Source organism: Pseudonaja textilis, chromosome 11 (assembly GCF_049901715.1).
Source record: "Pseudonaja textilis isolate UNSWEBS1 chromosome 11, rPseTex1.2, whole genome shotgun sequence".
In the NCBI taxonomy this organism is placed as follows: Eukaryota; Metazoa; Chordata; class Lepidosauria; order Squamata; family Elapidae; genus Pseudonaja; species Pseudonaja textilis.
In genome coordinates this window covers 19,255,651-19,267,747 of record NC_142000.1, presented here as the reverse complement: position 1 = coordinate 19,267,747, position 12,097 = coordinate 19,255,651, and the positions used below count along the sequence as shown (strand labels likewise).

Below are 12,097 nucleotides of genomic sequence, written 5' to 3'. Positions count from 1 at the left end.
TTCTCAGACATTTTTTTCCTCCCACCATGAAAGAACTTTCGAGCTTGTTGATTCGCTCTTTCTTGGTGGAGTATCCAAAGTGACTTTATAGCTGGAGGTAATGGGAGATGTTACTTAGGGAGTTGCTTTGTGTTATTCAACACTGACTTTCAAAATCTACCTGGGAACATTTCGTTATGATGTCTCCCTTTGGGGATTTAATGGAAGCATGGGAAACTGCAAGGATTAGAGAGATGAGATCCACAAATCTCTCCCTAACTATTTCCGTAATTCAGTAGGTAATGTCAGGAGTCTGGCGGTCACCCCAATTAAATGATGAGTCTCGAGCCAAACTTCCAAAACTTAAAAGGGATTTATTGGGAGTTAACATGTCTGGAACTGCCTGGGTAGAGCCAACTCTGAGACACATAATTCATTGTCACCCTTGAGCCTGGTTTTCTCCCACTCTCTGGGTGTATCATAATTCATATCCTCCAATGGGACACATCCATAGCCAAGAGTCATCAGTCATGCTCTCCAGTTAGAATTTTGTGTGGCAGAAACTTCAGTCACCTAGTTACTATCTTTGAAAACATTTGTGGAATGCACTTTTGATTTCCAAGCTGCCACTTTTCCCTCTCCCTTTCTATTGGCAACTCTAAAAAGACCATAGAAATATTTTATGAGTTGACAGGTAATCCTACAGAATGTTTCTCAATCCTGAAGTGTGGACTTCAAGTCGTTAAGTCAGCCTGACACAGATGTTCAGCGAATTTGGCTTCCCTCTTCACTTTGCTTGTCAGAAGATCTCAAAAGGGAAACTCCTGATGGGACACTGCAACCGTCATAAATACGAGCCAGGTGCCAAGCATCTGAATTTTTGGTCACATGACCATGCAACCATCATAAATGTGTGAAGAAATGGCCATACGTCACTTTTTTCTCGGTGCTGTTGTACCTTGGAACTGTCACTAAATGAGCTGTTGTAAATTGAGGACTATCCATACACCCCCACCCCCCCAAAAATGGAAAATGCTGAAATAGATCCAGGAACGATAGATGAAGTAAACCCCGAAGAGCTTTCAGACTTACTCATAAAATTCAGCAGCGGGAGTATTCTTGAGCTTGGAGCTAACGTTGAAGAATACAGAATTATTGGCTTTGGGATCAGTGCAGTTGGGGGTGTTCCAGTGATTATTGCAATGAACCCAGGGAAGCTCCCCCATGGAGAAGGAGGCAAACAGGTAATAGAGAGACCAGGCAATGATAACATTGTAGTAGAAGCCAACGTAGAGTGCTATGAGGATCACAGCGTAGCCCACGCCTGAAGACAAAGGAAAAAGATTATGCAGGAACTTGGTCACCGAACTGCATTGGGAATCATCTTATTCATGAGATTAAAGAAATAATATTGCTCTTTGGCCCCAGGCACAAATATGACACAGAGTTATTGTGGTTCAGCGTAAGGAACAGGATCTCTATTGTACAGTGTTGGTTCACCTGGAAGAATTAAGAATCTGGCACTCTAAGTAGCAATAGCCATAGCACTTAAACTTATATACAGCTTCATGGTACTTTACAACCAAACTCAGAGAACACCAAGGACCCAGAGTCGTCCTCCTCCTCCTCCTCCTCCTCCTCCTCCTCCTCCTCCTCCTCCTCCTCCTCCTCCTCCTCCTCCTCCTCCTCCTCCCCTCTTTTTCCCCCTCCTCCAACACCACTTCCTTCTAGCACTGATGAAGTTCCTTAGTTGGGTCATGAAATGTTTGCGAGAAACTCACCAAGTTCAAGACAGCAACAAGGACCTTACAGTTCAACCCCAAGCAACAGATATTCTGTTCTATTGGTACATACATAAGGGCTCAGATCTCCTTTAACTCAGACACCAAACCACTGACTGATAGCTTGAAACATCTTCGGTACCCCAAATAGGTTGAAGATTTTAGATTTACCTTTAAACAATGGGCAGATTTTCCATACAGTAGCAGCCCCTTCTCGATTATACTGGCCTAAAGCAAGTTCCATATAAAACAAAGGCATTCCTGCAATGATGAGGAAGAGGCTGTAAGGGATGAGGAAGGCACCTGGAAAGGCAAAAATAAATACAGATGAAAGAACTGCTGGCTTGCATTCTTACGCATTAAACTCTCTTTTTTTTTTTTTTTTCCAGAGGAGGATTGCATTAGAGAATTTGCTTGGAGTTTCTTTATTTTTGTTGTTTTCAAAGTCGTCTTAGATCACAAAGAAGCAGCTGTTGCAGAAACATAGAAAGGAAGAGTATTTAGAACATCCTTGTTTCTTTTTTCTAGCCTCTTCATCATTCCCTACTTCTCTCTCAATGTATTTCTGCTGTTATTGCAATATATGTGAGAAAGAAAAAGGAGAAGAAAGAAAGAAAGAAAGAAAGAAAGAAAGAAAGAAAGAAAGAAAGAAAGAAAGAAAGAAAGAAAGAAAGAAAGAAAGAGGGAGAGAGAGGGAGGGAGGGAGGGAAAGGAAGGAAGAAAAGAAAAGAAAGTCCAAGTAGCAAATTCAGCCAGATCTATGGCTTAAAAATCTCTTTATCCATTAATTCTCATTTCCATCAGCCTATTAATGGAGACAGGAAAAACACTCTACCAGGATAGAATATTTAGCAAAGATACTAGAGGAACAGGATGTGCTAACATCAGAGTGAGGGAATGAAGGATCTTTTGTGGCTGTATATCACATGTCCCAGGTTGGCTGAGGACAACAATATGGACTGGAGCAAGCCATCAGCAGACTGAAGGCATTCTCTGCAGATATGACTGTCCGTGGAAAACCTGCCATTTTCCCCAGATATCCCCTTAAGCTCCACCAAACGTTCAAGATCTTACAAGGCAGTCCAAGATACTCCAAATTCAGCTCAGATTATCTTGATTTCCAAGTTCTCTTCCTCAATCCAAGTACAAACGCAGTGTAGTCCTTTTCTGACTATTCAATGATCCGTTCGCTAAGCTCTATGCACTCAGACAAAATTCAATTAAATGAGCAGTATTTCCAAAGCAGGTTATAGGATGTGAATTTTGATTTTGCTAATCTCTCTCTCTCTCTCTCTCTCTCTCTCTCTCTCTCCCCATCCCTCTGTCCTTCCCTCCTCTCTGTCTGGGGTGTGTGTGTGTGTGTGTGTGTGTTTAATTGTATGGCTACATTGGAGTGACAGCTCCAGAACTGAACAGGGTAAATTCATCAGCAGCATCTCTGGGAAACCAAATGCATTTCCCATCAGGATACGGCTAATTTAAATATCAAAGTGTAGCTACAGCTAATGGGAGATGCTCAAGTTCAAAGAAAATAAATCTGGATAGATTTAATTCATCTGTACTGGAAGGAAGGAAGGAAGGAAGGAAGGAAGGAAGGAAGGAAGGAAGGAAGGAAGGAAGGAAGGAAGGAAGGAAGGAAGGAAGGAAGGAAGGAAGGAAATCTGCAGGATGTGTTCAAAAAAGTCAAAGGAAGGAACAACCAGATGACCACCAAGATATTCTATTTTTGTTTTCCAGGAAAGTATCAAGTAAAGAATGTTCTGGTCACCATTATACAAAAAATAAATAAAGTTGAGTTCCTAGAACGAGAGCAGAGAAGAGCAACAAAGATGATCAGGGGTGTACAGGATGAGTTGAACAATGAACAGCTAAGGAAACTGGGTATGTTTAGCCTAAGGAAGAAAAGGCTTAGAGGAGATCTGATAGCACCTTCCAATACTTGAGATGTTATCATAGGAAAGAGGGAGTTGATTTGCTCTCTAAAGAGTTGATTTGTTCTCTAATCAAAAACGTCCTTTAAAAAAAAGCACAAAAAAGCCAACTCAGAAATCTCAAACTGCCCAAGGAGCTACTGATCCAGTTCTTCAGAGGAATTATTGAGTCTGTGATCTGCACCTCTATCACGGTCTGGTTTGGTTCTGCAACCCAACAAGACAGACACAGACTTCAGAGGATAATTAGGACTGCAGAAAAAACAATGGCTACCAACCTGCCTTCCATCGAGGACCTGTATACTGCACGAGTCAAAAAGAGAGCTGTGAAAGTATTTATAGATCCCTCACATCCTGGACATAAAGTGGTTCAACTCCTATCCTCAAAAAGACGCTATAGAGCCCTGCACACCAGAACAACTACACACAAGGGGAGGTTTTTCCCGAGCACCATCACTCTGCTAAACACATAATTCCCTCAACACTGTCCAACTATTTACAAAGTCTGCAGTACTATTATTGTTAATCTTCTGATCCCTCCTTATCACCCCTCCCCTCCCACTTGAGACTGTATGATTGTAACTCTGTCGCTTGTATCCTTATGATTTATACTGACTGTTTCCTAGTATGATTTGATTGCTTATTGTACCCTATGACGATCATTAAGTGTTGTACCTGATGATTCTTGATGAATTTATCTTTTCTTTTATGTACACTGAGAGCATTTGCACCAAGACAAATTCCTTGTGCGTCCAATCACAGTTGGCCAATACAGAATTCTATTCTATTCTATTCTATTCTATTCTATTCTATTCTATTCTATTCTATTCTATTCTATTCTATTCTATTCTATTCCATTCCATTCCATTCCATTCCATTCCTTCTCTATTCTACTCTACTCTACTCTACTCTACTCTACTCTACTCTACTCTACTCTCTTCTCTTCTCTTCTCTTCTCTTCTCTTCTCTTCTCTTCTCTTCTCTTCTCTATCCTTCTATTCCATTCCATTCCATTCCATTCCATTGCACTCCACTTCATTCTACTCTACTCTTCTATTCTATTCTATTCTATTCTATTCTATTCTATTCTATTCTATTCTATTCTATTCTATTCTATTCTATTCATCTGAGGGCAGGACAAGAAGCTTGTAAGAGGGAGACACAGTGTGCAATGAAGGAGAAATTTGTGAGAGTAAGAACAATTCACCAATGGAACAGCTTGTCTCAAGAAGTTGTGAGTGCACCATCACTGGAGGCTTTCAAAAAGAGACTGGCCAACCATTTGTCCAGGATGATATAAAGATTCCTGCAAGCGATGCCGTGGCCCTAGAGGTGGAGCTCTCACCTCACAATCCGGAGGCTGTGAGTTTGATTCTAGGTAGCGGCAGGTATTTCTCTCTCTCTTGGCACAAAGAGTAATTATCTGCTGTGAACTCCGCATTGGCAACAGGAAGGGCATCCGGCCAGTAAATACTCAGCTCCATTCAGTTGCCCCGACTCCTGATGTAAGGGATTATGGGATCATTAAAAGATAAAACAAGAAACAAAAATATGGATGGCATGGGTGGGGGAAGGGGATGGTTGGAGTAGAAAAGGTCCAACGTCCATTCCAGGCCTCTGAACCTCCGTCTTGGAGACATCTTGAGGGGCGAGAACTGCAAGGACTTAACGTCCCATTTCCCTTCCTCGATTCACCTTCAACCCTCACTCCTGCATTCCCCACATCGGGGGAGGAAAAAGGCCTTGCAAAGATGCAAATGACATCCAGCTGCTTTGCTTTGATCCTACAATCTCCCTCAAATGCTCTGCCCAGCGCTTCCTCCTCTTGTTTTTCCAAACCACGTGACTGGACATCAAAGCATTCATTTGTGTGCTGTAACCTGAAAAAGCAAAACTGGGCACAAAGAGAGAGAGAGTTTTCATCCACACACCTCAACGTTTTGGAAGAAACGCTCGGGACCTCCCCCCCATCCCCCACCCCCCCAAAAAAGAACACAAAAATGTATTTGTTCTTTCTCCAGCTTAGATTTGGTTTTTTTGTGTTTGTGTATGTGTGTGTTTCCCCTGTGAAAAAAGAAGAGGTAGTTTTCAAGATTTCCTAGACTTCAGTGACGACTGAACATCTGGCCATATCTTAGAATAGAATAGAATAGAATAGAATAGAATAGAATAGAATAGAATAGAATAGAATAGAATAGAATAGAATAGAAAATAGAAAATATGGAATAGAATAGAATAGAATAGAATAGAATAGAATAGAATAGAATAGAATAGAATAGAAGTCCTTTATTGGCCAAGTGTGATTGGACACACAAGGAATTTGTCTTTGGTGCAAATGCTCTCAGTGTACATAGAATAGAAATAGAAATAGAAACAGAAATAGACTAAGAATAGAATAGAATAGAATAGAATAGAATAGAATAGAATAGAATAGAATAGAATAGAGGAATGGAATGGAATGGAGTAGAATGGAATAGAAAATATGGAATAGAATAGAATAGAATAGAATAGAATAGAATAGAATAGAATAGAATAGAATAGAATAGAATAGAATTATTTATTGGCCAAGTGTGATTGGACACACAAGGAATTTGTCTTGGTGCAAATGTTCTCAGTGTACATGAAAGAAAAAATAAGGTACAACACTTAATAATAGTCATAGGGTACAAGAAGCAATCAAATCATACTAGGAAACAGTCAATATAAATAGTAAGGATACAAGCGACAAAGTTATAGTCATACAGTCACAAGTGGGAGGGGATGATGGGTGATAAGGAGGGATGAGAAGATTAATAGTAATAGTAGTGCAGACTTTATAAATAGTTGGACAGTATTGAGGGAATTATTTGTTTAGCAGAGTGATGGCAGTCAGGGAGAAACTGTCCTTGTGTCTAGTTGTTCTGGTGTGCAGTGCTCTATAGCGTCGTTTTGAGGGAAGGAGTTAAACCAGTTTATGTCCGGGATATGAGGGGTCTGTAGATATTAGAAATCAACTCTTAAAAAAGTATTATGGATTCTTACCTTTGGACTAAGTTTTTTTTTAATCACAGAAATATGAATAACCTACATATATATCACTAAACCATAAACAAATCACAGTGGTTATCTCTATACAGTAACTAAGCCAGATCTGAATAAGCCAGCAGTGAGTGCCCTGCAAGTGATGCAGGGCCTGCTTTTAATCATGATCAATGGATTGTTTACTTTGGAAAGGTGAAATCTGAATGCTTGGCTTCTAAGCAAAGTTTCCTCTTTTTCTCACAGTGGTGAAAGAACATTGTCATGTTACGTTGCTTTTAACAGAGCAACCAAGTTGTTGAGTAGCTTGGACTTTTTCGATCACTGGGTTCATAAATATTTATTTTTGCAAAAGATTTGGTGCTCCACCTTGTGGTCTGAAGCTATACATGGTGTATATAGGTACACAAACATGATGTAGATGGGTACACATACATGATGTAGATGGGTACACACATAGACTTCCAAAGCTATTCCTGCAGCCCATTACATACATTTTGCACACAGAGAGCGAGACGTTCTCTAAAATTCTCCAAAAGTTGTGATTCCACCACACCTGAAGGATCCCAGATCAGAAAAAAAAGGTGTTTGATAAAATAAATGTAAAAAACTTGATTGGAGGCTGATGTTCCTCCCTGTCCGTTCTTCACATGTACAGTTGAACCTCTGGTCAAGACCATAATTCTTTCCATAACTTTGGTTGCAACCCGATTTGGTCATGACCCAAACCTAATTTTGGAAATTTGGTGCTTACAAAAAAAAAAAAAAATGGTGCAGAAGGGGAAATCGGCCATGGGGAAAAAAAATATGTGAATTTTTTGATCAGAACCCAATTTGGTTGTGGTCAGAAGCATTTGTGACCAGAAGTTCTACTGTATATGGACACTGGTGGCACAGTGTTGTGTATAAAATCAAACCACACAGTAACGTCCGTCTCAGGCCAGCATCAGTAGACAAGGCATAATGTCATGACATGTTCAAGGAAACAATTTGTGAGTTAATGAGATATAAGATTGTCCTTTGGTGTAACTAGATTTCTAGAAGTAGATCCCATTAAACGGAACATGACTTCTTCATTAAGAATAGTTGGCTTTCGCTGAACCTCATGTTGTTGAGGTCCAATACATACAGAGAGACACAAACACATGTATATAAACACATACACACATACCCAGCTGAGGCTGGGTGTGGGCGTATCAGGCCTCAATTACATGAGAGTTGGGTTCAGTGAGAGCAAGCCACATCCATCCATGAGACCCCAATTAAATAATAGGAGATTTGCCAGGTGTTATGCGGTGGGCAAAACAGCAGAAACAAACCGAGTTGTCACATCACCAGGTGATCTCTACATCTCTAAAGCTGCCATCCAACTTTTGAGAACACAAATACCTTTTTCTGGCTACCAAGCAAAATTCACACGGACGCACAAATACACACCAAACCTGCATTTTTAGGTTTAAGTGTCAAGGTTTGCACAGCTAATCTGTCCACGCGCATCTCCCTTTTGCAAAGTTTTCAGAGCTAAGACCAAAGTCTCCAATCTGTGTTCCATTTCATTGGAGACCAATGGTCTTTATTCCATACGTTCAATTATCCCCAGGCAACTAAGCCATCCGAGCACTATAAAATAGATGCATTTAGTGCTGCCTAATCTTCTCTGGCAACACGAGACTTGCCAAGCTCTCTGTTGATGGACCAAGATGGACTGGCAGGTGGCCAGCAAAGCCTACAGATGGTGTCCCTCCAGGTAGCTTGTGGATGAGAGCATGTCAATAGGAGGTTCAGTCCTCTAGAGATTGGCCCTGTCCTCGCTTGTGGTTTTCCAAAGACTTTCTCATCTTTCCCCTCCGTGGTGAGACTGTTGCTCTCATCCATCTCCAGACCATTTCTGGAACAAGCTTAAGAAAATGGCTCCAAGGTCCATGTCTCTCTTCAAGCTGGCATGATTTCAGCAGACCTTTAACACTGTATAAGGGTTCATCTCACCTATCTTGGAGGTGAGATCACATGGCTTGACATCAATGTGATCAGAGGGTGGACGGAGCCCTCTGGGTGAGTTGGAAGACAGGGGATCAGGCATTCATCCAGTTAAAATTTCCAGCCATGTCACGGCACTTTTCATTAATACGTTCCATCTTTTTTTCCCAATAAAATAGCGGAGCTCTGTGTGTTCTGCTCTCTTCTACCTTCAAGCGTGGAGCAAAGATGTTTCTTAAACTATGTGGGGAAAGTGACAGGCACGAAAAGAGTCCAGGCAACAAAGTCCTGGTGGGAATAAGGTATCTTCTCTCTCCTTCCCTTTCTCCCTCTCCCTCTCCTCTCTCTCTCTCTCTCTTTTGCTGGTTTTTTTCTCTCTGTTTCTCTTCTCACTCTCCATCTTTTGCTCTATCTATCTATCTATCTATCTATCTATCTATCTATCTATCTATCTATCTATCTATCATCTATCTATCTATCTATCTATTGCCCTCTTTCTCTCTCTCTCTCTTTTGCTGTTTTTCTCTTTGTATGTCTCTTTCTCAATCTTTCTCCCTCCCTCCCTCCCTCTCTCTCCCTCCCCCCCACCCAAGCTTCTACCTCCTTCTGTTTTGGTGCCTTCCCATTTGCTCCTTTATTTCAACTTATTTTAACTTGGGAGGTATCCACATGTAGGATGGCAAGACCAACCCAGGCAGCAAAGCCCGGGCAGAATCTCAAAGTCAAACCAACCCTAGATTTCCTGCATCACCTGGATTGTGGAGTGTCTTCCCCACTTGATGGTGACACACCCAAAGGGTCTGGCTGAAAAGCCAAATGAGACAACCCATCACCTTTCTCTATCAACAGTAGCACCTCTAGAAATCCTGACCGGAACATTTGGCAATGACTCAGAAAAGATGCCAAAGAAGGAAAGTCAGATTTAGCTATGGGGACAACGCTCTTTCTACCCAGTGTTCATTCTGGAACAATTCAAGAAGAAGCTAACAACAGGTAAACTCCTTAGTGGGGTCAAACTTACGGAGAAGCAATAGTCTTAACATGAGTGTACAAGAGATTTACTGTATCTTACATGAGAACACAGAAAGGAACTTCAGAAGCAGTGCTACCAAACACCAGTCCATTTAGTCTGTGATTTTTTTACCTCAATAAATAAAATGGACTAAAACTCCAGGATTTCAGACTGAAATTTTCTCACCGTTTTCTCACAAGAACATGAGATTTTCCAGAGCTGTTGTGGTGAACTACATCTCTCAATTTTCTACTACAGCTGTACTAGAAAATTCAATTTTCAATGTCATTGTACACATGCTGTGCATTGACAATAAACATTTGATCGATTAATTGATAGTAACTAGCAATAGTCCAGTTTCTTCTTAACCCAAGCCTCATCCCCAGCCTTTAAAAAAATAAATAAATACCGGTCTTTATTTTCCAAGTGGTTGTGCACTCGAAAACAAAACTGGCTGCTTTATAACCTAGAACTGGACAAGGTTTGCGTGCGTATCTGTGTGTGTGTGTATGTGTGTGTGTTCATTGCTGGATCCCAACTTTTCCCAAGCCAGCAGTTTCCAAAAGTCCCAAATTCTAGCCATGCTGGCTGGAAAACTTGAGAATTGCATCTGGGTGGACGTTGTTGTAGCCCATTTTCTGGAGGGATTATGCTTAGGGTAGCCACAAAGAACCTTCTGCTTTCTCAGAAGAGGACTACACTGTTCTCTCCACAGACGACAGCAGAAGGAAGCGCCTTTAAGCCGAGTCCACAAAGCTCACCACATTCACAAAATTCATGCCAGATTACAATATGGAAGCAGTTAAGATCCCCATCCTTCCTCTGCTTTCCCTTCTGGGAGAAAGCTACTCTTGGGCCCAGTTCAACATTTTCGGGGCAAACAATCAGAAACAAAACTTGGATGCTTCTGGCGCCACCAAAGGAGAAGACCAAGGACGATTTGGACTGTACCAAAAGGGAAACAAATTAAAACAATACAAAAAGCGCCTTGGGATCCCTACGTGGGAAGGAAGAGGCTGAACGATGACGATTGGAGCTTCTAGGCTCAGAAGCAGTCTATCTCCATCTCTGCGTGCATTGCAAGAGAAGTCTAGCTGGCCAGGGCAGGAAGCTACGCCCTTGATCTGAGCTTGCAAAAGAAGCTGGGAAGGAAATCAAGAATAAAGTCTAGCTGAACTTTTAAACTTGTCCTGCTGAGATAGGTTATGAGTTTAGAGCCCCAGCGGACTAACAAGACAAAATCCTTACGGATTTTATTTTGCTCTTTGGAAGCAAAGTTCCTTCAAACCAGGGTGCCGCCTCTGGATCTTCAGCCCAGCTGTCCAGAGGGGAGAGGTCACAAATGTGTTCAAAGCCCCCCCCCTCCCAGTGCGTCCCTCGCAAGGAGACTGGGCTCTGACCCCAAATGTGCCAAACACCCCCCTGCACCCCCGTCCTCCGAAACCAAGAACCCCAAGCGCCAAAGGGAAAGCTGGATGGCCACCTTCCCTCCGTCTTCCCCACTGAGGTGGCGATGGTCGATACACCCGACGGGTTTGGGGTGGGTGGGGAGGCCTGCAGATCAGGGAGGGTGAATTCGGACTTACCTCCTCCGTTTTTGTAGCAGAGGTAAGGGAACCGCCAGACGTTGGCCAGATCCACCGAGAAGCCGACCACGGAGAGCAGAAAGTCGATCTTTTTGCCCCAAGTCTCGCGCTCCTGGGATCCTTCAGGTGTGGTGGAACTGTACCCAGGGCCGGCGTGCTCCAGGAGGTGGCTGCTGGTGTATTGCACCCCGTTCTGCTCCTTCACCAGCAAGAGCTCCACGTCTTTCTTGATCGAGGGCGACGGCGGCAGCGCCGAAGGCTCCTCCGCCTGGACCAGAGGTTTGATCATCTTCGCTCTGGAGGAGTGCGAGAGGGTGAGGTAAAGGGAGCAACTCAGCGGAGGAAGAGACGGCAAGGAGAGCGAAAATCAGGAGCCGCTGCGCCGGAGAGCCTCTCTCCCCAAGAGCGCAGCGCAAAGGCGCGCCCGCCAAAGGGAGGAGGGCGCCGGGCAAGCAGAGGCGCGTCCGGACCAGAGAAGCGTCCTTCCTACCCGCATCCCCGCCGCCTCCTGAGACCACCACCCGACCCCCGGGGAGGAGGCTTTCCAGGTCGGTCACTTCTTCCCCCCCCTCCCAAAAACACACACACACACACACACACACAAAATCAAGAGCTGGAAGGGAGCTGTTAGCCAAGAAAGAGGGCAGCCTTCCAACTTGGGGAGCTGCGGAAAACGGAGTGGCGACGCCGCTGTCCTGGTCTAACCTAACCCCATCCCCGTTACTCTAATCTCCGCAGAGGACTTCCTACGCCCCCAGGTCCGAAGAGGACAAGTACGGCGGGTTGTAGCTACCCACAGCCGTCTCTTATGCC

The 12,097-nt window shown here is 43.2% G+C and overlaps 1 protein-coding gene across 1 annotated transcript in view; it reads right to left on the bottom strand.

The window, feature by feature from the left end:
- The window catches only part of SLC6A2 (solute carrier family 6 member 2), a 33,696-nt gene extending 21,889 nt beyond the window's left edge, over window positions 1-11,807 (bottom strand). The window contains exons 1-3 of the mRNA XM_026713954.2: window positions 11,285-11,807; window positions 1,932-2,063; window positions 1,072-1,303 (exon numbers count right to left, since the gene is read on the bottom strand). Of these exons, the coding sequence (XP_026569739.1) occupies window positions 1,072-1,303; window positions 1,932-2,063; window positions 11,285-11,573 (653 nt within the window). The 5' untranslated portion in view covers window positions 11,574-11,807. The remainder of the gene's footprint in view (window positions 1-1,071; window positions 1,304-1,931; window positions 2,064-11,284) is intronic.
- Window positions 11,808-12,097: the final 290 nt, after the last annotated feature.